We start from the raw sequence: 26,637 nt of genomic DNA, 5'->3' as shown, positions 1-26,637 counted from the left end.
AAGACCAGAAGCTGAACTGCTATGGTACACCACAGCTTTGAGTTACTGTATATCACTACAGACTATTTAGAGTTATGACGGGTGCAAAGCTAATCTAGAGGTACCCAAGATTAAAAATTAAATGGCTGGAAATGAGCATGCCATGGGCGCTTTAAGTTTGTCATCAGCTTCCAAGTTTTTTATCCACATGATCAAAAGCTGAAGCTCAACATAATCAACTCCACATCTTATCAAAGCCACATGGTCCACCGGGTCCATTTATTACGTCAAACATTTCACTACATATATGATTTCATTAAATTCTCAGTAAGTGCACTGCACTCTAATTAAAGTTGTTTCAATTCACATGCTGTGTGGCACAAATTCCTACATCCCCAATGATTGGAACCAATGCCACCTCTTCTGTTTAAGTCTCTCCTATGTCTCCTCCACTCAGAGTGCTGCACAGTGGAAATCCAGTCAAAAACAACATCCTGTCCCTGGCCTCTGGAAGTGACCTCAGCTACAGAAAGGCCAGATAAAAATTTGACATCAGAAACAAAAACATCAGGCTGGATATAATGAGCTATCCGCTAGGTTCCAGTGTGTTCTGAAGGAGACCAGGTGGTGCGACACACATATGACTCTGATTAGGGGCCCTTCAGAGGAACAAGAGAAGAGATGGGATGAACAGGCCCAATCAGGATTTTAATGGTGTTCAATGACCTCCACCAGGCCCTGGGACACTCTAGCACTCATAAGTGCCATTCATGTGTAAGTGGGTGGGTATGTGGCAGTTTGGGCTTTGTTTTCCCCTAAGAAGCAACATGTGAGCAGCACAAGCCTCAGTGTGATGCACACTGGATTACAGCAGCTTGATACTGATACACTGATATACTGCTACTACTCAGGAAGGTCTTTAAATGTCATTAGGTGCAGAAAAACTCTGTATATTGGATATGGAACTGGGCGCACAGTATACACTTAAAAAAACACTGACAGGTCAGCCAATTACTGTTACAGCCAACCATTTGCAGAGCAGCCAAACCCTCAGAGCAGACACTAAAGACCTTGTCTGTGTCCCCTCTGTCTCTCACCCATGTCTCTCTCTAACCTCATTACATGACAGGGGTTTTTGGCACTGGTGTCTGTAGACTCATAATCATATTTCTGCTCTGCACATATCCCCAAACTGTGGGAGGGACAGATGTCAAGGGGACCTCTGGCCTCATTCTTCAACTGTTACTTTCATCCTGGTGCATTGTGTTGCATTTGACTGGACTGTTTAAATGTCTCCTGATATCGGAAAACACAAACAAGCAGGCCTGCCAGCCTGGTGAGGAGGATAAGGAATGAAAGGGAAACGGAGGCCATTCTTCTCCCCGTGTGACGGGAATTGTGTTGGAACAAGCACCTGTCACCTCCCCCAACAATGACCACAGAGGTCAGGCAGAGTGAGAGAGAGAGAAATAGGACACAGACTGAGGGAGAGGGAGGGCAGCAAAAAGTAAAGTGGATTAATCTGTCTACCTCATTTCCCTCTGTTCCCTTCATGTTCTTCCTTCTCTCCCACTTTTCTTTTCCCCCTCTGTCCCACATTCAAACAACTTCATCTATGTAAGTTACATTCCAAAACATGCACGTTACAAAGCCCCAAACTTACTGCTACATGAACCATATAAAACACCTGCATAATATCTGCTTAAGTGGTTTGCATTGATAATAGGTGAACCAGCTGCTAAGACGATCCTATTGGCCTTTCCTCCACCTGCCTCACTCTCTCTCTCCTCCCCCATCACCTTCATCTGTTCTCTGCACCAACTTGACACTCATTTTTAAATAGAATAAAAGCAGTAGCATCTCTGTGTCCTTTACACTCCTCCTTCAAATACCCTCTAAACAGCTAGCGCAGAGGAATGCTGTGCACAGCACAATCCCACACCTTCAACATGATAAGATGCTCAGGAAAAATACAAAGCAAAACAAAAAAGTCTGTAACCACAATTCATTGTCCTCTGCGATGACAGTTAGCATGTTCTATTCATTTAAAAACTGCTGTAGCTGCCTTCAAACCCACCACGTGTGCGCTTCTTACCTCTCTGTCCTTTAGCTTCATGGCCAGGACCAGCTGGTTGCGATGGTTGGTCAGCGCTTCGCTTTTTTTTAATGCCGAGCCCAGATTCCCATGAGCACGGCATTCCCCTGCTTGGTCACCTGGACAGAAAAGACCAGAAGAGATGAAGCAAGTCAGGAAAGAATATTTACAGAACTTCCTACATGATTACAAAACAGCTGGTGTTTAGTTCACATCATTCCACCGCCACTGCTGGACAGTGACGTGATGAACCACATCCATGCCACCGACATGCCACTGCCCCCTTAAAAGGGAATGTGGATGTTATAAGTTCTCCACAGTAGAGCCGCTTCTCTGACAGCTGGTACTGTTGATCTCCGTGCTCCAGAGGGTGAGAAGGGAAAGCCTTATTATGTCTGCCTGACAGAGAGGCCCCACAGACAGGGCTACAGTAAAGTGTAAGTCTCCACGCTCTACCTGAGAACCACAGCTCCTTATCTCCAGATGCTCTGTCCAGTCATGTGTCAAACTGTGTGGGGTTGAGAACAGTGGAGCAAGTCTGTGCTACTCTCACTTTCAGTTTTTTCTTATCTAACCTTCCTAGTATTTTCATTCCTTTATTGTCTTCTTCTCACACCTTCTTCTCCTCCTATATTACCACCATATACACACTTACAGTAAATATCATCTACAATCCACTGGCAGGTTATTAGGCACACCTACTGTAGCTAAAACGAATGCAGTCTAATGCAACAGTCATGCAACAAATCCTCCCTTCATGAAGGTGATAATGTTCAGTTTGTGTCCAGACTGTTTCAGATGTGTGGATTCAACTGTATGATTATTTTGTTCATTCCATGTCCATCAGTGAGCTTATAGGCAAAACAGCAGAAAGAAAGTTAAGGGATCACCCAAACTACTAAAATGCATCCGGAGTCCAGATGTATTTTAGTGACACAGTTTAACTGGCACTTCTAGAGGCGCACTAGCAGTGTACTTGTGTATTGATCACTGCCTGAAGTTTATTGCCACTAACTGTGAACATTAAGTAATCGTTTGAGTCATTTATCAACAAAAAATGCCATTTGTTGTGAAGTAAGGATCTATTACTTTTCTCTTCTTTGTTTGATAGAAAATTAAATATCTTTTTTATTTTGATACTATTGATTAGACAAGATAAACTTCATGATGTCCCCTTAGGCTCTGGGAAAACTATGCGACTAAACAATTAATCAAAAAAGCAATCAACATATTAAAAGATATTTAAATAAGAATTTGCTGAAGGACTAATCTGCATCATTATTCATGCTTGCACAGTTCAGGCCTCTTACCTAAGGTCTTGGCCACCTCCAAGTCCTGCTGCATGTAACCAGTGCTCTTCTCCGTGTTGCCCAGGGACCAGTGGGCGCTGCTGAGGGCCGAGAACACAGAGCCACGTAGTTTGAGGCTGCATGTGCCGATCTTCAAAGCGGCTTCCAGCACCACAACAGAAGCCGTGTGGTGGCCTGCTGTCAGCAGCTCCTGGCCAATTACAGACACTACCACAAAGGGACTTTTGTCCAGCTTCATTTTTTGCAGCTGCTGATAGGTGGGCTCGAGAGACTCTGCGCAGGAAGGACATGAGTAAGACAGAGATTAGAATGGACTCCAAAATATGACAAAACATAACCTTGTGCTGACATGGTGTCTGACAGTCTGATTGCTGTAAGTGTGTTACATGTTTACCAATCCTGACTGATTTGACTTTTCGGCAGTAATGATCCCATTTTGTCTGCCTGGATAAGCATAGCCTGTAGCTCGGCTGAGTGACGCTTTCACTGACAATTTGACAATAACTCAACATATAAACCCTCTTTATGCCCCCCCAGTAATCTCAGACAATTTCCGACAGTGCTGCATAAAACTGGCACAGTTTTAGACCATTGTGGGCAACTGTCTTCACAAACCACAGAGCGAAATTATATTTCTGTCTTCTCTTCGTATCTGTTGATATGGTTGTTTGAGAGAATAGAGAAGGCTGAAAGGGTTTTGTGATAGAGTTTAAAGACTGATGGGAACACTAATGCAGCTAATGCGCGGCAGCAGCAGCAACAGCAGAGGAATGCAGAGCCAAGGAGACAGACAAGGTGACCTTTGAAGAGGCTGAAAGCGCACACAATGACATAAATCAATGGTGCACCGCGCGGGATTTGGGATCCACCACCCCTCCACATTACTAAGTCCTCTGGCAGATAAGACTGAACAACGGGAGGAGGGTGGTGGGCACGCCCAAATGTTTGTTTGTTTGTTTATTAAGACCCCATTAGCCATGGCATTTTTCCCAGTCCTTCACTGTTTACAACACAACAATACAAAAATACACATTCTCACTGCATCATGATACATTAACATAACAACAATCAAAATACAGATCTACAAATATAAAATGACGTTTAACAAAAATAACAACTGAATTGAATCAATCATAATTTAACATAGATATAAAGCTCTTAATTTAACATAACCTGCCCATAGAACCTGATACGTATAACAATAAACTTTCATAACCAAAATGTCTTCTTAAACAACACTTTCTACATTTCTGTAACAACTTATATTATTTTATCGTTTAATATAGTCTGGAATTAATAAAACAACCTCCAACACCATGCCTTGTTAAGTAACTGTGTGTCAATACAAAAATAATTTTTTTTTATAAGCATTATTTGAATTCTTAGTTATTTTGACATTCGTGACGTGATGACATTCATGCATTTTAGTGTCATTTGTTCTAATCCCACAACAGAGAGCTACACATGCTGGATCAGTTGAAATGTTCTAACCTCGAATAATGAAGTACTAGATTTTCAGTGTCATTTGTTTTAATCTCACAACAGACAGCTACACATGCTGGATCAGTTGAAATTTTCTAACCTCGAATAATGAAGTACTAGACCAGACTGCTGAACAATAATTCAGCTGAGACAAAACCAATGCTTGGATTAACTGTTATAAAGTTTTTCATGTCAAATATTTTGCACACCTTTTAATTACAAACAAGCTATCTGCCATTTCAGTTTTCAGTTTCTGCATCTATTTATCCCAAGACAATTTATTATCTACAGTATTATAATGCCCGAAAATCGGTTTAATCTACTGGCTTAACTGATTTGTTATTTATGAAAATTTCAAGCTTTGGGTTTGAACTAAAACAATGATTTGGACCTACAATAAACCCATAGTGGTTGTTTTAGACATGTGACACAATGTGGGTGTCTCTTTGTGTCTATTGATGCATCTTTGTGTGTTGTGTGTACTGTACATTCATATGTAGGAGTATATCTGGGGGATGTTTAACTCTCATGGCCTGAATTTACTAATGTTTTGAGCAGAGTTGTTAATAATTTGCTGGACTGTACGTTGTTACTGTGCCTGCACTAACTTGCTATGTGTGGCTGTGTGTGATGTCTACATGCAATCATAAGGTCTTTCATAACTGTTGCTTCCATTTGTTTAGACAAACATTTAGGCACAACAAGCACACAACCACAATATCTGAGCAATTGCAACAGTTCTCACAAACACGGACACTAACTCACATAGACACAACACAGGCACAATATGAGATGTGTCCTCACACAAGCACTCAAAGGCATAACTGATGATGCTCTTTCAAAGGCATCGCTTCTGTTCCACCACTTGGCAGAATGTCATGCTTACAGAGACAGTGTGTGCATATAATACCCATTCATAGCTTGTAATTGCCTTCAAAGTGACACCGAGCGCTGAGTCATAAATCAAACACTGAGAGAATGGTTTTTTAAAAAGGTGTCATGGCTGCTGCAATCACAAATGGGTAGTTATGACAACATCTGAGTGTATTGTTTCACACACATACGCAGGCACACACAAGCATGCATACGGCAAGTGTTTATGGAGCAAGATTTACAGCTTCTACCTCAATGACCTGCTACTGTAACGACTGTATAGGTGGAAATCCATATCTGCTGTGTCATAGAGCTATTCTTGTGTTTATAGAAGCCACTACTACCATAAAATGTAGGCCACCTATTAAAATTATGACACATTCATGTAACCAGTATGGTGTGTTATACGTTGTCAGGACAGATAAAACACTTTTAGTGTTATAATACAAACACAAGAGATGAAACCTGACACTTCATATTTTTTAAAGGTTAATATCGGTGATACATGTTGTTGCTATAGACATAACCCCTTTAAAGAACAAAGCCAATACTGCATTAGACTGCGGTTGTCTTTGCCAATGACATGTGTTTTAGTTTGGTTTCTACTTGTTGCTATGTGTTTTTTGTTCTGTTCTTGTGAGTGTTTGCTTAGGGACCCCCTTGAAAACGACAGTGGTATAAGAAGTGTTTCCTTAAGAAAAGGAGCAATACCACAATGTAAAAACACTCTGTTACAAGTAGAAGTACTGCATTCAAAATGCGACTTAAGTAAAAGTATGAAAGTGTTAGCATAAAGTATACTTACAGTACCAAGGGTAAGCATACTCATTAAGCAAAATGGCACAGTATACACTGATGTACATCATTATAATTACTGATGTATTACTGTATTGTGTGCATCACTCAATGTTGTGGTCAGTACTAAAGGTAGAGCTAATGTTAACTACTTTATAGTTTATAGGTTGAATTATTGCTGCATAGCTTGTGAATTTTACACCAAGGATCAATAATACTCTATTTTGTTTTATAAACCTCATTCAGAAAAATAACTAGTAACTTAAGTTATCAAATAAATATAGTGGGTACAAAGTACAATCATTTTCTCTAAAACGTAGTGAAGTCGAAGTGTGAAATAGCAAAAAATGAAAATACTCAACTACAGATACCTCAAAATAGTACTTATGTTCAGTACTTGAGTAAATGTATTTAGTTACTTTCCATCACTGAAAAGCAGGATGGCACAGCTCAAGGGATTTATCCTGATATAATAAATTTCAACAGACGGTTTAACCATTTGTGCTACTGCAATCAGCACCAATTCCATTAGTTAATACTGAAGATGTAAACCTTTAAAAACAGGTCCAAAAGCCCTAATAAGTCCCTATGTTGTCAGCAAACAGGCTTTTTCAGCCACAAATTCTGCAGAACGGTGCATGTTAGCTACAGTGGTCACTGTAATGAAGGAAAACATCACTGTGGGAATAGTTTTTGGACAACAGTGGAGCTCTCCGGCAGAAGGTAATAACTACACAGACATTATAGGGTCTATATTTTTGGCGGTGTGGTCTTTTCAGTGGATTTGTTGACAATAGAAAATTTAGAATATAACCATAACCTGTAAGTAGCAATGTGGCACTAAATTGATCTCTCCATAAAAACTCTCCACCTTCTCTCCAGGGAGGTGAAGGAAGTCTCAGGGTTACACAGCACCCCCTCCGGTGCTAGTATTGTTTAAGAGTCAAAGGCACTTTGCTAAAAAGCTCCTCAGCAGGACAGATACTAATGAACACAGGGTCTAGATCCTCCAGTTAAAGGACATGGTTTTTAATAGCAAATGATCAGGGTTGGGTCAATACAGTAACTGCCACACTGTGAGACCTTCTCCTCTATGGTCAGTCTGGAGGGATGTTCAAGAGAAAAGACCTTTTTTTTGTTAGCATACGTGAAATACAATACAATAATGAATGGCTAATGGACCCTTTGCACTCTCTGTGGCCACAGGCAGCTGAATGACAGTCCAAACTGGAGAAGAATGAGTAGTAAGAATACTACCAGTGAACGCTGTACATGCATACTAAAAGAAAGCTTCCAATCTGTAAAACTGTGAGAGGCTGCTTTACAAAAACTCATTCAATGAGATGGACAATTCAACAGATGGACAATGCTGATACTGGAGGAGCAATTGCTGCCAGGATGATCGGAAGTGGCAGACGGGGAGAGACAGACACAGTACAGGCAGGGAGGTGAGACTGCACCAGTTTCCACTTGTGTGAGAGCCCTTTGTTGAGCAAAATACTGTACGAGTCACATGAGAGCACAGCAGCTGCTTAGCTCTGAAATAATGAGAAGAAACCTTGATCTGTGCAGGACAGAGTGGGCGGGAGCGTGTGTGTGTGTGTGCATGTGTCAGAGAGAGACACTTGAATTGTATATGACACAGTAAAAATTGGGGAATTATACCTGTTATATTGCATTTATCGTGGAAACAAAGCAAGCCTGAATGATTTCACTACACACTGAGTACACACTGACATATGCCTGGATATTGCTCTCTCGGGTTCATTATCTGCCTTCTTCTATTCTTATTTATTATTTTGCCTATTTTGGTATGGATGTCATCAGCTGGATTTCTTTGTCAGAGGTGCTTTTGGAGGACTAAAAACAACACAGTGAGTCAAGATGTCTGTGGTAAGATAGCTGACTGAGATAAGTGAACACTGCAAACGCAGCTAGGTATAATCAACCATCAACATGGCAGCAGCACTATATACATGTGGGAATAATGCAGTTGTTACACAAATGATAGATGAGAAGTGTAATTACAAAGGAATTACACATTACAATGTTGTTAAAACCCAAAACAAGAATGTGGAAAGCCTGTTAAGGGAAGTGATCTAATGTGTTGCATATGCAGGCTTTTAATGACGATGCTGTACAAGCCATGTTTTTGGTTCAAAATAAAACCACTTCTTCAAGGTGTTTTTAAAAATGTTCTGACGTGGCTTAAATCCAATTGGTGGGAGACATAATCACCAAACTGAATCCTGAAATGAGTGTGCTCTGTGGCTTGAAGCAGAGAAGCAAGGCATGTCTACCTCACACTTATCAGGGGACTTTGGCTGAGTAACACTCATTATCCTCCCTGTTTGTTGGCGTAACATTGATTATAGTTCCCATGTGCCAGGAGTCCCTATGAGAGGATCATTGTTCTTAATCCCTTGACCTAACTACCTCTCCTCAACACACCTTGGATTAGGTCCTCTGCTGGTTGCCTGGCACTGTGGGAAACAGGGCAAACAATTAAGAGATTAAATGGGTTGTGCTACATGTTTTTTCCCCCCACTGAGAGGACCTGTTTTGGTCCATGGTGCTCGGATCTGGGCTCATACCCAAACCCTTTCTGATATTGGTTCCAGTGACAGGCTTATACATATACTCACTGAAACTCAGATTGACTCTCCATTTCCATTCTTTGTCCTCTTTGGAATATATATTTTCTTTTGGCATTTGTGCACAAACATTCAGAGGAGCACTGTATTCAATCCTCACTGGACAGTGAATAATCTTCAGAGCGCCTGATCTTATTGCACAGTTCCACAAATACTGGATTATAAAACAAGGCCACATTTATTCACAGGTGTAGTTTTTAGCGCAGTTTTAAAAAGAGTCGATGACAAAACGTGACAGCGGGATAACTCAGTCTGTGCTGGCAGTCATCGCCATGCAGATCTGAAGCATAATAAAACCTCCGCAGTAGTCATCTGAAGTCAAATTGTTGCCAGGTTTGTTTTGAGGCTCATTAGGCTGGTCCACTGATTACTCATGGACAATTAGGTCAGTGCACTTGGCTGATACAACAGATAATAAGGCACAACAGAAAGACCACATTTTAGTAACAGTCTCGGCTTGAATACACCACTTGTACGTCCACTCAGCTTTAGGAAAAGAGCTTACACAGTGGCAACCACAGACAGTAGCAGTAGTGCTGGATGCTCATTAAGATAACGGGCTATCTGTATATGTGATCGATCTGAATGACAATAAGATATGCTGACATGGCAGGCCTCAGGTCTCTGAGTCCGGAGGTAAGTGCTTGCCACTAGCAGTCAGTCACAAAGGCAGGAAAACAGACAGATAGAGAGATGGCCTACCTGCTGTATGGGTAAAAATCTGACAGCTAAAGTCACCCCGACATGCTTATTGACTGACAGAGTGTGAGGGTTATCTGTGAGACAGGCTTTTAGGCAGTTGTAGGACAAAATATGTTGAGATGTTGGAGCAGACAGACAGTGCCACCTGAACACAGGAACACAGGAACACACTAACACACGCAGAGAGAAACATATTCAGCTCCTACATTTCTCACCTCGAAGTGGCGACTTCATGGCAGCTTCTACCATGCCCACCAGCAGCTGTAGGCTCTTGGGGTCTTGAGCCAGCCCAGAGGCGAAGGCGGCCAGTGCGTCGGCATGGCGACCAAGGTACTGAAGGGCAACACCCTGTCGGAAGTATGCCTGTAGAGGGAAAGTGGAAAGAGACAGAGTCATCAGGGCTCCAGTCTCATGCAGCAGCATGGGGCTTTACACAAACACATTACCAGACACACTCATTTCACGCCATTTGCATTTTTTCCACATGAGCAGTTTTCCGAACATGGCACCTCTCTTCCTTTGTATTCCCATAATAGAGTGATCGCTGTGTTTTTTTGTACTTGTTAATTGGATTAGAAGTTTTACATAAATGCACACGTTACACTCCGGCTGGCTGCCTTCTCAAGAGCAACTGTTATTTTTTCTATTCTGTGTTTTTCTCTCATGTTGTGGAAATGAACTGCACACAAGTAGAGTGCTGGGATTTCTCACTGGCTGCATAAAAAAAAGTAAAGAGAAAGAAAAAGGAGAAGGAGAGAGAGCTACTTATGTTAGTCGGTAAATGAACGCTCATAAAGACTGCAGATTGTGCATTCCCTTTGTCAAGGCACGGTTGTAAAATAACAACACAACCGACTGGAGCCTCTTTTTGCCATATTTTGCCATCTAATGTGTCCTTTTGTTTTTGATACGTGAATGCCTCTTCAAGCAAACAAAATTAAATACATTTGTTATCCCAGCATTTCTGCACAGAGCTGTTGCTAGCTTAATAATTCAGTACCACTGAGCCATAAACTGCATGTGACTGCTGACAAAGTGTATCTTTCTGTAAGAGACTAAAATGTTTTGGAACCTTCTTCAGATTGAAAACTAAAACAGATGCTGTCTCTGTGATCTAAAGCCCCATCAATAAGTGTGTCTTTTTTTTTTCTTCAACATGTCTGTTTGGACTCACCAGAGAACAGAAATGTTTTATCCAAGCAAGTTTGTGGCTCAATATGTTTGTGTCTAAGGCCTGATCAGACAATAATCCTAGTTAGTTTTAAAACCTGACTCTGGTCCAGTTTAACAACAGCAGCAAAGAAAGATGGAACTAGATCCAGCTCATTATTCATGATCCAAGCAATTAAATCCCCCAAAAGAAAGCAAACTGTCTCTCAGAACAGTCATATCTATTAGTAGACTGTATATACAGAGATATCTAGGCTTGGGTGTCATAACACCACAATTACTTAAACAAAGTAGGGTTAAAATGAGGGCTAAGTAGTGTGTGAGATACAAAAAGAAAACAGTTTAAATTATGTTAAGAGTCCCAACTTTTCCTAGTTATGTGTTTGTGCTTGTGTGTGGAGGGCAGCAGCAGTCCAGGCTGCCGTCTGGCCACCTCCACGCAGAGTAGGCAGTCACTCCACTCACAGCTTCCAAAAAGTGACACAAGGGCTAATTTGCCATTAGCATCTAAGAGGCCTTGTCATTAGTCTTCCCAAGCTTCTGTGTTAGCACCACTAGGCAGTGAGAAAGGCAGGGAGGATTAAAGAAAATGAGACATGACAGTGAATTTATAGAGAACAGTAATTAATTTTGGTTCCGTCCAAGCCCTCCGCTCACTACCAATCTCTCTCCAGACCTGTTGACCCCCCCACAGCATTTCTACCTCCTTTTGCTTGCATCACAACTCCATTGAAAATGACGAGGAGAGATTAGATTCAAAACATTAACCTTTGGTCTGACGCTGTTATTATATGAGAGGAGTACAGGCCAGGGTATCCGCTCAATATTAATTGCATCTAGTGGCGGTGAAGTTTGGGCGGGATGCACAAGCAAGAGTGTGGAGGCCCAGAAACGTTTCGCCCAGGGGAACAAAAGACATTTAAAAGCATTTTTCCCTTTGATTAGATTTAGCCTACAATATGATAGCTATCCCAGGGATCTTACCTTCATTCTCTTAACTGAGATGACCAGAAAAAGGGAATGAAAGAAAAGATGAATAAAACAGGACTCACCTCAAACAAAAAATGGCATCTCCTTTAATCCTTTTATTTTACCCTATCCTGTCCTACATAAGGTTAAAAGACTAGACTGTGTGGCAAGTGCATTAAAATACTGCAGACACCGGCACAAAAATAAATGCATAAACGAAAGGGCCGCGGCAAAAATGACAGAATCAATGTGCCGTACAGCCTTACAGGATTTTTTTTCTTCCATTAATCTCCCACTGCCTTCAAAACACATCAAGAGGCTGCACAAAGACATACACACACAATATAACCTCAGCCTTTGCATTATCCAGCCAATTCAACCAGTGCTGCTCATAAAACAGAGGGTTGAATTGAATTTACAATACAATAGCTGAATACGAACTGAGGACAACACTGACAGTGATACCGATGAGAGGTTCAAGATCCCCTGAAACAAAGCTGCAGAAATATCACCAACAGGTTTGTTATGCTATAGCATGAAGCATTTAGGGTAAAGAGAGAGCAAGATCTTACCCTGACACTTTAAAAAAAAATAATCATGCTTAACAGGATCATTTCTAAAAACAGAGCAGTATCTGTTTAGAGCTGCTGCTGCAGTGATTAGCACAGCCTTTAGCTCTCAGCTAGACATGGGGGGGTGGTTACAGCACAGAGGTAAAGAGATAGTACAAGAGTGAAAGAGAGGGCTCCACAGATTAACTTTGTACTGTTAACATAGAGCCTTACATACACAACTGAAGGGTACTTCAGCCAAAAACCATCTCACGAAACAGAATGCATATTAGAGAATGACTCCTCTGAAGGCAAAGTTCTCACAGAACACAGGCCCTCCAGGTATGTGATGCATCTGTTAGACATCTTATACAACATGACATTCACAAGACTTCTAAAAATGTATTTTGTTCGAAATTCAATCCGGGATAAATTATTGAACCTTCCTGCATCTTTGCCTCCAATGTTTTTTGGCAACGTGCTGACACCACAGAAGAGTGAATCGAGTGGGAAGGTCTGTTGTCCTTAACCTGTGGGTAAATTCTGAAGTGCTAATGTGCATGTGCCTCAATACATGAGTGTCTATGTGTGTGTGTGTGTGTGTGTGTGTGTGTGTGTGTGTGTGTAGGTGACCAAAAGAGAGAGGCTATAAACGACATATGAATAAGAAAGAGGGTAAAAGCTTTTCTTGTTTCTCAAACATTTTAATATTTCATGAATGCTTGTTTGATGTAGTTTTAAATATTCATGTTTTTATGCTTAGGAGAAAGAGGGAAATGATGCAAAAAAAAGTTATTCACTCTGGTACATTCTCTACGCACACATGCACAAACAAGCTCATGCCGACCACAGTCGCATAGCCTGTTTTTTTCTAACAAGACACTTACAATGAAACATGGACAATTTTCTTTTAGCGACAGCTCTGTTGTTCACAATCAGGCTCACAGACAGAGCAGATTAACAGAAAGTTGACAAGATTAAGATGGGGAGTTTGGCGCAAGACCAGCTGTTGGAGGCTCCTTGTCTATTAGCAGATTAATGTCTCAGCATATGTCCTTGCCCTCTTCTTAAATTCCTCTCCAGTAGACTAACCCCTGAGTGTCCTCAGACCCTGGGAGCATGTCTGTGTTTGCACTTGTCTATCCTTGTTCAAGATCTGGGCCTAAGAGACGTAAAGAAGGAGTTCAAAAAAATATATCTCGACTAGCTGTGATGTTACACCAGATGGATATGAACAATGAACAACAGGCGTATGTTTTGGCATTAGGCAAGTTCCTTATCTAGAAACATATGCTGCATTTCCACTATTGGAACCCAACGAGCAGTATACCCTGTACTTCGCTTAACATTCAACAAGGACAGCCTCCAGGGTTGATGCAGACCATCCTGTTTTGTTTTTTCACTGTATTTTCTCTCTGTCGGTCTCTGTTTAGAAGAGAGAGGGGCTGCTCCCCCCTTACACATGCAGTCATCTTTTAATGCTAATGTTTGAGGTGTGAAAATGGGGACATTTAACCAATCACCAGCAACTGCTCTGCACGCACACAACCCAGCCCCCAGGTGATACTGGGACTTGATTTTAGTACTACTTCCTGAGGGGTGCTGAAATTTAGAATGCAACTCCAAAGTGGGCTGAGTGTAGTGGAAATAATCGTAGAACCTGTAGGATTATGGCTCTTGTTACCATTGCTAACTCTGAGAGACGAGACAGTCCAAGTAACTTCAAAACAGTGCTGATTTATTCAAAGGATCACAGGTAAAATTAACATTACACGCTCAGGCATCTTGCACCTCCAACCTGCTCGCAGGCAGATGTAAGATGAAAGACCCTGACCCCACCAGGCCTATACATTATATCCCTTCAGTTGGGCTAGCCCCATACTACACAGAAACGTCAACCGAGACGTCTCTGTTACCAGCTTTGCAGCTGGCCATAGCAGTAGTCAAAACATGAAGCAAATCAATGTGTGTGTCTGTTGATTAAGTGGTGTGTAGCTAAAAACATTCTCACACGACCTCTAGAACATGTCGTGATATTAAACATAAGAACATATTATGGCTAAGGCTACAGTTATACACGTCATAATAATAATATTAAACACCCTGTCTGCTGACAGTCATCAACTCTTCTCTCTAGTTATCCTTGACCAGATGTACCCTGTAGAAACTCATAAGCAGGCCTAAGCATTTAACAGTCTAACTAGACATCCTATCTCCACTAAACATTTCTAATACATAAAGTATCTATCCAGTTTCTATCTGACTAAAAATACCTAACAAACCTGTGGCGACACTCAGCACAATGTGTTTCAGTAAGTTCCTATAATGGAAAAACCCCAATTGTGTCTCTCACAGATGTGAAAAACACTGTTTGGTCAATAGGCCATTGAATATTTCAAGGAACCTATATGTATCCAACATCTAAGTTAATTATCCCTGGCTGCACTATGAGTTTTACATCAATAACTCCTTGTTGTGCTTCCAAGACAAAATGCTTACTAAGGACTTGCTTATTTGTTTAACCTATCCTGAATCTGCCATTTTCAGCAAGAAATTAAATTGCCAAAGTAATTTGCAAATGCCTTGTATCAAAGGCCTGGCCGTGTCGTCACATTATCTACAGATAGTTGAAGCAGTTTTCTGTAAAATCTCAGCTACAATGATGTCTGTCTAAACAGCATAACACTTCAATTACAATACAGGCAGCCTGTCATTGAACCGACTGCTCCAGTTGTGCTCCAGTGGCCCAAGTCCTTATACAGCTTGCTGTGCCCTGATCAGTGATCAGCAATAATAGAGATGCTCTCAAATGTGGAAATCAATAGAAGCTGTGTTTACGCTGCGCCACACCCATCGCTGCTATAGTGTGTTTAGGATATGCCTGTGCAGATGGTTTCTGATTACCCACAAGGCAGTTGGTGCCAATGCAACAAATCTGAACAGAATCCCCATTGGCGAGATAATGGAACCCAAATCAGACCATCAAATAGGAACAGCAGGCTGCAAATACACTGAACACACACACACACACGCACACCCACACACAATTACAAAATGAAGAAAAATACATCAATAACTGCTCAAAAAAGCTACCCATCTCTCTCCTGCAAGCATGTATTACTTGAAGTCTGCTTTCCACATGAGTGGGAATCAGATTAACACTAATGGTGTGACAGGAACAAAGGGGTTGCTGCCTTTCTACCCTCTGTTTCTTGGCTCTTAACTTGTAGGTGTCATTGCCTGGTTTCCAACGTGACCCAGAAATGTCTTGTGTCGACCAGAGTCTCTCTCTCCCATTCCTTGCACATCTCTGCCACTACAGTTTCAAGGTGACAGTTGATTCGTATGGAAAAAAAAAAAGTCAACTGCATAATTTAATATTCAGGGATAACTGTTGGCCATGACAAATTAGCTGAGAGAACAGCTAAAAATGTGAAATGGAATGATTGTTGCTTTGGGTCTTCTGCCCTTCAACCTGACAAGCTGAAAGCGACAGAACAGCACAATACAGCCTGCACTTCATTAAATCTATCTCTGAAGCCAAATCCTTGAGTTTCTATCCATCATGCTGTACCTCTCTGCTGGTATAGTTCTCTCTCCCCCAGGAGGGAACAGGTCTGAGGTCAGGCCAAACATCAACCTCTGGCCCTGGGGTCACAGGCACAGAATCATGACACAGCTGCCTGTCTATTACCATCTCCCTAATCTAATAAGACCAAAACCTAAACCAGCACACAACCCTGACCTGCATCGATCAAGTGTGTGTTTATCTGTGTGTACATGTTGTGTTTGCAAGGAAAAGAAAGAGTAACAAATTCATTTTCTCTCACAAAGTGAAAGATTTCTGCATTAATCCAGCCAATCAATGAAAATGTTGCTTTTTCAGGATTTTGTTTTGTTCTACAGTATATGCTGACTGGCAGGGTGTTTGTGGAACGCCTCTGGTGGACTTCACAGTGTTTTTATTTTAACAACATAAGCCACATCAGAGGTGCGTGTTAAGCACTTATGCAAGTCGATTTCAGACACCTCACAATCTGGTTGTAGGTAGACACTGTCAAATATTTATCAATCCACTGATGTATTCCTCCCTCAAGGCGCTGCAGACTCTGGTGATTGCTGTTCCATGCAAGGCCCTTAATTATTCCATTAGATTAGTTGGCTTTAATGAGCACAAATTAAACCTATCATTCTTTGTGGAGCTGGCAATCAAAGGGTAAATGTTTCATTATTCACTTGAATGGTGACAATAAGACCCAGGTAAAGTCCAGAATGCCTGGTAAAGGCTTCAGTTTGAGAGGCATTGTAGTAGTCTCTCACAGCTGCGAGGAATTGATTAGCTGGCTCCCATCAAATTGGCAGCCAGAGCAGGACTTCAGAATGGAAAAGGTCATAGCCAGGTATGTGGAATCAATGCTGAGCACTCTGTATTCACTGTGTCTCACATTATCTGGCTGGGGGATGGTTTAACGTTTTCTAAAAACAATTACTAAAAGGCAAAGAGAACCTTCAATAAAGAAGGTCAGGGCTTGTGATCAGGCAAGTGTCATGTGGTGCACATCCATTGTGACAGTCAGAGTACGACAGAAGGGAAAAGCTGATATTGTTCATTTATCACAAACAGATGATACAGCACAATAGTGGCAGGCAGTGGGGTCGTGCAGTGACATGCTGTCACAATACACTGTTTGGCAAAGGGAATTCAATTTTCTTTCTGATACATGTATGTCCACCATAACTGACAGTTTTCACAAAGGAAACAGACCAATGGAAAGTGATAAACCAGCAGATAAAATAGCAATATGCCTGTAGCTCATTCCGAGCACATTAATTCCAGTGTTGGAAAAACCATGTCACACTCTACTACTATGATTTATAGCCCCATTTGTCACATGGATGCAGCTAGCATACTTGCATTCTTATTAGCATCTTAAGAGTCTTGAGATGTGAGGCTGAGAGGGTCAGGGTGCTAAACTGATTTCCGTGCCCCTCTCAGCTAGGTCCCTGGCTCTTCTCTGCCTGAGCATTGCGTAGAAACCTCATAGCCACAGGCGCAGACTCTCAATTAAAGCAGGCATTAATTCCTTAAAGGAGCTTTAATCAATCAAGACCAGATGGTGAACCTGAAAAAGAGAGCAAACTCTGGGCTGTAGAAACACTTTCCACCCTGACTAGAGGTGGCCATAAAAGGCTTTATTAGAAAATACCTATGAGGCTTACGTTTTATAGAGGATACTTTTGCAACAAAAAAGGGTGTTCAAGCAAGGAGCTGCAGTCTCCACTGGATCTTTTATGTGATGACTGTTACAATTATAATTTTTCCTAATTATTAAAACACCAATTAAATTGAAAATTGCAACAATTAAGCTCTTACTAGAATTAAAACTTGCTTATTTAATATGACTGTTACAATTAAACTTTTTCCTAATTATTAAAACACCAATTAAATTGAAAATTGCAACAATTAAGCTCTTACTAGAATTAAAACTTGCTTATTTAATAAAAGCTGTAGGTTGTGATAACTCACCGCCAAAGCCAATTGAATAAGCAGCCCTGACCATATGCATCCCTGATGTGTTTAGCCTCACGGTGACGACAGAAGAGGCTACTTGGCCCTGGTGCTATACTCTCCTGGCCTGAGGCACCACATCCTCCATCTTAATTTACACGCCCTTAATTCACTTTGACAGTGAACTCCAGCATGGCTGAAAAATACCCACCTCTTAGTAAATACTGACTGAGAGACACGTTTTCAACATGGGAAATCAGGCATCTCCATTAACTATAAAGATGTGCAGTTACATTCAACTGACCCTCTCTCAACACCTCTTCAAACCGTGACACTCTGGGCTCTATATCTCACATGTTGCTGCCATCTTGACTGATGTATTGCATTTCTAGCAGGAGACAAAGGCTGCTGTTGTTCAAGATTCAATGTCCAATTCACAAACCATGTAGCCTGCACTAAAAAAAGCTGTCCAAACCAGCATTTTACCTGTGTGAAAAGTCAGCTGCCAAGTGAAAGAAGCGTGTCTGAGCCTGAGGTAATTTTCGGGTGGTTGGTTATCATTGCTTGCTGAGTTTGAAGATCCCAAAACAGAGACAAAGTCCACCAAGTCATTACTTCCTCACACTGTCACACAGTAGGTACAGCTGCTTGTCAATGTCAGCACTTGTGTTAGGTTCATTAGGTTGCTCCTGGCCTTAGTGGGAAGTTGCTTCATCAAACAAGAGTCAGCAGCACAGGCTGCCTGACAGTGTGGCTTCTCCAGAGTCGCCCTGCAATACTTCAAAGGACTCGCACGCAGCCTTTACAGAGAGCTCTAATGAAAAGCATGGCATGCGCCCCACTGCTTTTGATTCTGCTGGTAAGGAGTTATACACGAATGAGTAAAAGCTGAATCACAGATAAGGTGATAAGACGCTGAAATTACTTGGGGAGAGAAGAGAGCAGGGTGAGAAAAGGCAATGGTAATACAGCCCAAAGGGAAAGGCATCAATTTAAAACACAGGGGAGGTGGAAAAACACAGGAAGAGGATGAGAGAGAGAGAGAGAGAGAAAGGTTAGCACATGAAGGGGACACAGAGATGCCTCTTGTTATTCCTTCCTCGTGTACTGTACATGTCTACTGCAATCCAGGCAATCAGGGGTCTTCATTGTGTGCGACCTGTTTCTCCTTCCCATCTCCTGGCGCAGCAGCTGCATCACTGGGCTGTTGTGGCTACAGTGCCACTGCTTTGCCATGCTTGTGGCAGCGATTACCAGATAAATGCACTTTAATTTATAACACATGCAGTGGGGGGATTTACATACAGACTCCATTCTGCAACAATTTAAGTGTGTGATCAGTTCCACGCGGACAGGCTCCTCTACGTATACAGTACATATATGACAGGATCCAGCACATTTGTAGGCCAGGGAAAATATCAAACAAGTATGATTATTGGTGAACCAGTGTGTAATTTTTATTATTTTATGCTGCTGGACATCATGTTAAACACCAAGCTTCTAATACCAGAATGTCAATATCTGTGTAAAAAAGAACATAGAAGCAACAACATGTTTGCTTTTTATTTGTGTAAAAAAGAACATACAGTGGTGTGAAAAAGTGTTTGCCCCCTTACTGATTTCTTATCTTTTTGCATGTTTGTCACACTGTAATGTTTCAGATCGTCAAACAAATTTATATATTAGTCAAAGATAACACAAGTAAACACATCATGCAGTTTTTAAATGAAGGTTTTTATTATTAAGGGAAAACAAAATCCAAAACTATAAAGCCCTGTGTGAATAAGTGTTTGCCCCCTAAACCTAATAACTGGTTGGGCCACCCTTAGCAGCAACAACTGCAATCAAGCGTTTTCGATAACTTGCCATGAGTCTTTTACAGCGCTGTGGAGGAATTTTGGCCCACTCATCTTGGCAGAATGGTTGTAAGTCAGCCACATTGGAGGGATTTCGGGCATGAACTGCCTTTTTAAGGTCATGCCACAGCATCTCAATTGGATTCAGGTCATGACGTTGACTAGGCCACTCCAGTCTTCATTTTGTTTTTCTTCAGCCATTCAGAAGTGGACTTGCTGGTGTGCTTTGGATCATTGTCCTGCTGCAGAACCCAAGTTCGCTTCAGCTTGAGGTCACAAACGGATGGCCGGACATTCTCCTCCAGGATATTTTGGTACACAGCAGAATTCATGGTTCCACTTATCACAGCATGTCTTCCAGGGCCTGAAGCAGCAAAACAGCCCCAGACCATCACACTACCACCACCATATTTTACTGTTGGTATGATGTTCTTTTTCTGAAATGCGGTGTTACTTTTACGCCACACATAATGGGACACACACCTTCCAAAAAGTTCAACTTTTGTCTCGTCTGTCCACAGAGTATTATCCCAAAAGTCTTGGGGATCATCAAGATGTTTTCTGGCAAAACTGAGACGAGCCTTTATGTTCTTTTTGCTCAGCAGTGGTTTTCGTCTTGGAACTCTGCCATGCAAACCATTTTTGCCCAGTCTCTTTCTTATGGTGGAGTCATGAACACTCACCTTAACTGAGGCAAGTGAGGCCTGCAGTTCTTTGGATGTTGTTGTGGGGTCTTTTGTGACCTCTTGGATGAGTTGTCGCTGCGCTCTTGGGGTAATTTTGGTCGGCCGGCCACTCCTGGGAAGGTTCTCCACTGTTCCATGTTTTCGCCATTTGTGGATAATGGCTCTCACTGTGGTTCGCTGCAGTCCCAAAGCTTTAGAAATGGCTTTATAACCTTTTCCAAACTGATAGAGCTCAATTATTCTCTTTCTCATTTGGTTTTGAATTTCTTTGGATCTCGGCATGATGTCTAGCTTTTGAGGATCTTTTGGTCTACTTCACTTTGTCAGGCAGGTCCTATTTAAGTGATTTCTTGATTGCGAACAGGTGTGGCAGTAATCAGGCCTGGGTGTGGCTAGAGAAATTGAACTCAGGTGCGATAAACCAGTGTTTTGACAGGGGGGCAAACACTTGTTCACACAGGGCTATATAGTTTTGGATTTTGTTTTCCCTTAATAATAAAAACCTTCATTTAAAAACTGCATGATGTGTTTACTTGTGTTATCGTTGACTTAGAAGCAACAACATGTTTGCTTTTTATTTTTCAGTGTAGATAGGCAAAGCTACAATAAAGATGGGTCCACATAACCCCAATATGGAGGAATCTCTGTCTAAAGGAGGCTAATGAGGAGAGTAGTTTTCAAGGCTGCTTTCCTATTAAGACTTATTGGACAATCCCACATGTAGCTGAGCTGAACAGTAGGACAGTTTTCTTGTAAGATATGTGACACCCTCAGAGGGAAAAAGCATAGATGGTCCTGCACATATTTAACAAGCACAATGCTGCTAATGCACATTTTAGACTGAAAATCCTGACAGTCAATTCCCATAATAGGGCTAATTGGCAGAGTTCTACCGAAGGGAGGTGTCTGCATCTGATAATAACGAGTAGTCCTGTAACACATCAGCACAGTCTCTGTGTTAGCTCATTTAATTGCAAGTTCCTTCAGCATTCTTTGGCCATCATCACGCATCATTAATTGTGTTCACTCACTAAACATGTTAGATACATTTCCCTAGCTTTGATATCTATCTCTTTGCATGCTGCATGGCTTGATGGCCTGACCGATAATAAGATGATGTGAACAGGTTTCTTTACTACCCGTGGACAGTATATATGTTCAAAAAATATAAATACAGTATGTTAATTGAAATTCCTTTGGCAACTGGTCTCTACATAAAAGTAATCCACCGCCTGAAAACATGCTTGCACACACAGCAAACCAAATAAAGACACTTGCTCAGAGCTATGAGTCATACTGTCAGCGCCAACAATCAATGGAGCTTGTTGCATGCAGCTGGCTGCAGTAGTAGAATGTATTCATTTTCTCATTTAGAAACAAATATATACTCCAAATAGATTAATGGTGTTTGATCAGCTTGGCAGAGAGATGCCAGTTAGTATGCATGGATGGCATGAGGCACGGTGCTTGATTTTTGTATGTTCTGTTCTAAAAGCAAAAACAGCAACTAAAACCATTAAAATGACTCATCTCACGGCTCTATTCAAAAGCTTTGTAGGAAGGGCTTGCATTACGTGGAAAAAAGGCTGGAATACTGGGGAAGAAAAAAGAAGAGGAAGAGGACAGCAGCTCCATGGGAACCAAGAGAGCAGGAGCACAAGTGTAGAAAATTGAGGCTATGACTAGCTTAGGACCAGGAAGAGGTGAAAGTGGTCCTCATTTCATACTACACAGAGTTTGGAAATTACTGGTTACAGTGCCTCACACCAAGACGGGGAAAAGATTGATTCGGACAAGCAAGACTCTGTTTGATTTGTTAAAAAGTAATTAATCACTGTGGCCACAGAGGAATGACGCTTTGAGTGCTATGCGGTTCCGCTGAGTGTGTCGGCGTGTCTGTGTGTGTAGCCATATGTGAATGTAACTACATGTACCAGCATACATTTCTGCACAAATGTCCAAAAACAGCTGAAGTGGGGGGAAAAAAGGACGGAACAAGGAGAACTTTGGGGAAAAAGGAATCACAGATGGAGCGAGGAAGGAGGGAAGGGAAGAACACGTGCACACTGCACCCATTTGTTCACTTGTATCCACTCATGAGGACCAGTAGTGCCATTTATCATTAGAGCCCTATCCACACCCACTGAAATGAGAAGTATAGGAAAGGGAAACTGTATAGAGAAGGTAGAGGTAAGAGTAAAATAAGGGATAATTCTCCTTCTTTCAACTTCACTTTGCTCCAAGTCAAATGAGAATGTTACATCTCCCGCTGCAGGTAACTTACTCCCCATTCTCTTTGTGTCACCATTCTCTCCCTCTCTCTCTCAAAATCACTTAATTTCTGTCTGAAAAAATAAAAGTCCAACATATTGTAATCGCTCATATACAGTACAGGAAACATTTTTAAATTGAAAGTCAAATTTGAAAGTGGTCTTATTTATAATCACATTACAGGCCACTTGTGTTGCTTACTGTGATTTTAGAGCTTCTCCTGAATTCAATGCAGTAGTTACCTTTCTCATGCTGGAGAGGAAAAAGCCAGAGACAGGCCATAATTGTGGTTTAACTGTGTAATTTGCTGTTCCTGTTGCAAATATAAAAGCTAAGAGAAAAGGTTCAAACTAAAACATTCTGTGAATACTGTAAATCCCATTGGAACTCTGTCTCACACACACAATCAGCCCTGAGGCACTCAGTGCTGTGAAATACGCTCTCACCTCCCCACCCTCTACACTGCAGTGATAACAACAGCATGAGCCCAGAGACACAACCCTGATCAATAACAGTACACACACACAAACACACCTACAGAGGGGTCCAGTGATCCCACAGTAGCTGGGGGTCTTCTGGGAATGGGTGTCACCGGGCGATGGGACAATTGGATGTGAAACCATGAGTGGAGTATAAAAAAAGACAAGGGTAGGGCATGAGAATACTGTGGGTGTTCTCTAGTGTCATATTTCTATCCCTAAGCTAGAGAGTTAAGCGCAAAAGCCACAGCGAAGAAAATGCCACGCGTTGAGAAAGCACTCACCGAAGTGTTGGCTGTGCAGCCTCAGGCCTGGACACTAATAGAAACAGAAGCCAGGGACCTCTCTATGTGAGTGCCTCAGCTGAGCAGAATACTAAATCCTCCTCTCGTGCTAATGATAACCCCGAGCAAGGTGCAGGTCCGCAACACCGCTTTGCAAATGAACATCAACAAACCTGCAAATTCAAATTAGCACACTGTCCAGACCTGTCGCTTTACAGTCACAGCTCCGTGGCACACTTCCTCGAGGACACAGTTTAGCTAATGAGTGGAACGATTCTCTGGCTAAACACAGAAGGCTTTGTGTCTCCCCACCTCTCTGTACTGGTGCAACAGTTTGCCTGCACACAAGCCACTAGTGCTGGGAGGGTTTTAGGACTAGATGTGGCATGATAAATGATGAAAAGGTATTGACCTCCCTATAAAGCAATGGTGTATGAATTACCTATCAGGCTACCCAGGGAGACATGACCCCAGTCAATGTAGCTGATTGCACCACCATCATTTACTGAGCCACTAGCCCCTGTTTGAGAGACCCTGCCATAACTTACACACACCTACACCCTCTGGGCCATTTAAGGAGAACTCCCTCTCATAACTTATCATTAGATAGCCTTGTATGTGAGTGATGTTCTATTACTACAATACAGATATTGAAGCATATTATATCATGCTTGCAGAGGTAATTATAAAAGACGAGCAAAAGGTCCCATGCTATAACACCAGCTTTATTTAATACCTTGTTTACCTGCAGTCTATATGTCAGCACAGAAAGAGCACAGTTTCATTTTTTTGCTTATATTCTGTTTCTGCAAGACTTGCTGCTACTCTCTGTGCTGAAAAATATGTTACTATATGTTTCCTAACAATTTCCTAACACTATGCTTCCTGCAACATTTATCATGTTGTGGCATTAAGATAGCATCCTGCACCAAGCCATCTCCTGGTGCTTTTCCATGAATAAACTTCCTAATATCAGCCAGTGATGGCTCATTATGCTGTTATGCTGGCCTATCATTCTGGGCCTCTTTTAAAGTGTCTTCTCTCTTGGGTAAAAAAAAAAAAACAACTCCTGCTGCTATTCTTTATTGGTGCTGCTGGATTAAGCATCCTGTTTAAAACATTTTTTCGCCAGAGTCTGTGGAGATGAAGAGAGCTTTGGAGTGTGCACAGGGAATTTCATTCAACCTGTAGTGCTTCATGTTCCCCCAAGGGATTTTCCTTTCCTCTGTCAGGGGTCTGAAAGCTAAACAACCCAGAGGAGAGGGACAGGGAGCCACTCATCTGCTGAACAAACATGGTAAGCACAGACATGACGAAGCGGCAGACTGTTTACATGGTTAACCAAGCAGTTAGATCACTCCTGATCCCTCCCACTCGCAGAGATATCGTCTTAAGAGGTTATATGAAAATATTTCCATTTTAAATAATAAGAAAACATTATTTAGCAGACTTGTCGATGTTAGGCTCTTAAAAAGAAAAAGAATTGTAAGGTTTGGCTCACTGGTTACAACACTAACTGTGACAAATAGCTGCTTAAATAAACATTACTTTTTTTTTTTGGCAGAGGGAGGTTGCAATTTTTCTTACTTTGTGGAAATAAAACCAAAACCTCAAGCATGGGCAAAAGAGGGCAGAAAAAGAAAATCATATCTCTGTCCCTTTCACTCAAACAAAAATATCAAATAAGGCTCATGCCTTATTTGTGTTGACCAATTTTGTTTTTACTGCCATTGGTGTGATGCCTTGTCCTCACAACTTCAGCTAGAGTATGCATTATTATGTAAATGAATGTCCTCACAACTATGGAAAGACATGACTGGGTGTGTGCGTGTGTGTGTGTGTGTGTGTGTGTGTGTGTGTGTGTGTGTGTGCGCTCCCCTTCTATCACTGAATCGTCTTATTAAACCCGTTGCCTGGAGAGACCAGGGTAATTACTCCGTCCTTCACAACACCTTTTGGACTTCTGGCCAGATTCGATGTGCTGCTCCAAATGTCACACACCTTAGCTGGCAATTAAACACCACTCTATATCAGTTCCTGTTTTAATGGGCTTCCTCCACTAAAAATAAAAGCTGCGAGGCGTTCACCTATCACATTACAAAGAAAGGAATTTGTGACTTTGTAGGGCAAAATTCACATATTATTTGGGGATATTCACTGGTTATTCAGCTCAGTTAGAGTGACATAATGTCTTTGTACATGTCAGTGATTATGAAATAATTCATCAGGTGGGACAAGTGAAATGTTTTCTGCTTGATTAGCACTAAGGGTTAAGTTTAGTTTCAGCTGTTGTGCATCTTTAGTCTTATCTAATTTGTGTCCTCCACTAAAGGCCCTAAGGTGCAATAAATTACTCCATAATAAAATTTATAATTATTATTATTGTTGTTGTTCCTACTTTTGTTTGCTCATATATTGAACTGGGTTAAATGTAAAAGATTTTCTAAAGTTTTATTCAAGAAATGTTTTGCTTATATTGTATGATTTTAAATCAATACACTGATTAGAACATTGTTTAAAATTTGCTTACCTTTGCAGACCCTGGATTTCCGGTGGAAAAACATTAGCTGATTGCCTATAATGACTCAAAACACAAGGTCAGGGGGCAGCCAGACTTAATGCCTACACCAGCCAGAGGGAAGTTTGACACCATTCTCCTGTCAAAGCTCATTCAGTAAGATCGAGTCAAATTCACCGTTCTCTGTCGAGGTTGCTCACCCTAGTGAACTCTGTAATGTGCAAAGCCTAATTAATAGACCAGTACCTATGCACGCATGTCACAATGGCAGCTGCTATACACCCTCCTCTTTCATGGGCACAGCTACAACGAGTGCTCAATGTTTATGTCACCTCTTAATTGCATTTTTCCCCCATGGTAGAGGTATGGCTTTGTGCCGGCGCCCCGAGGAAGAAAAAGAAGGTCAGGCTGCCAATTTGGAGCTGGCAGGTTGTGAGTAGCGGCAGCACTTAGT

The 26,637-nt window shown here is 41.6% G+C and overlaps 1 protein-coding gene across 3 annotated transcripts in view; it reads right to left on the bottom strand.

Annotated features, from left to right (window-relative positions):
* Positions 1–26,637, bottom strand: part of LOC109954783 (tetratricopeptide repeat protein 28) — a 172,239-nt gene that overhangs the window by 58,477 nt on the left and 87,125 nt on the right. For all 3 annotated transcript variants that reach the window (XM_020590335.1, XM_020590336.1, XM_020590337.1), the window contains exons 3-5: positions 10,106–10,253; positions 3,385–3,657; positions 2,075–2,193 (exon numbers count right to left, since the gene is read on the bottom strand). In XM_020590335.1, coding sequence (XP_020445991.1) covers positions 2,075–2,193; positions 3,385–3,657; positions 10,106–10,253 — 540 coding nt within the window. The remainder of the gene's footprint in view (positions 1–2,074; positions 2,194–3,384; positions 3,658–10,105; positions 10,254–26,637) is intronic.

This window comes from Monopterus albus, unplaced genomic scaffold (assembly GCF_001952655.1).
Source record: "Monopterus albus unplaced genomic scaffold, M_albus_1.0 scaffold12.1, whole genome shotgun sequence".
Taxonomy (NCBI): Eukaryota; Metazoa; Chordata; class Actinopteri; order Synbranchiformes; family Synbranchidae; genus Monopterus; species Monopterus albus.
The sequence above is the reverse complement of the archived record's forward strand: the minus strand, read 5'-3'. Positions and strand labels throughout refer to the sequence as shown.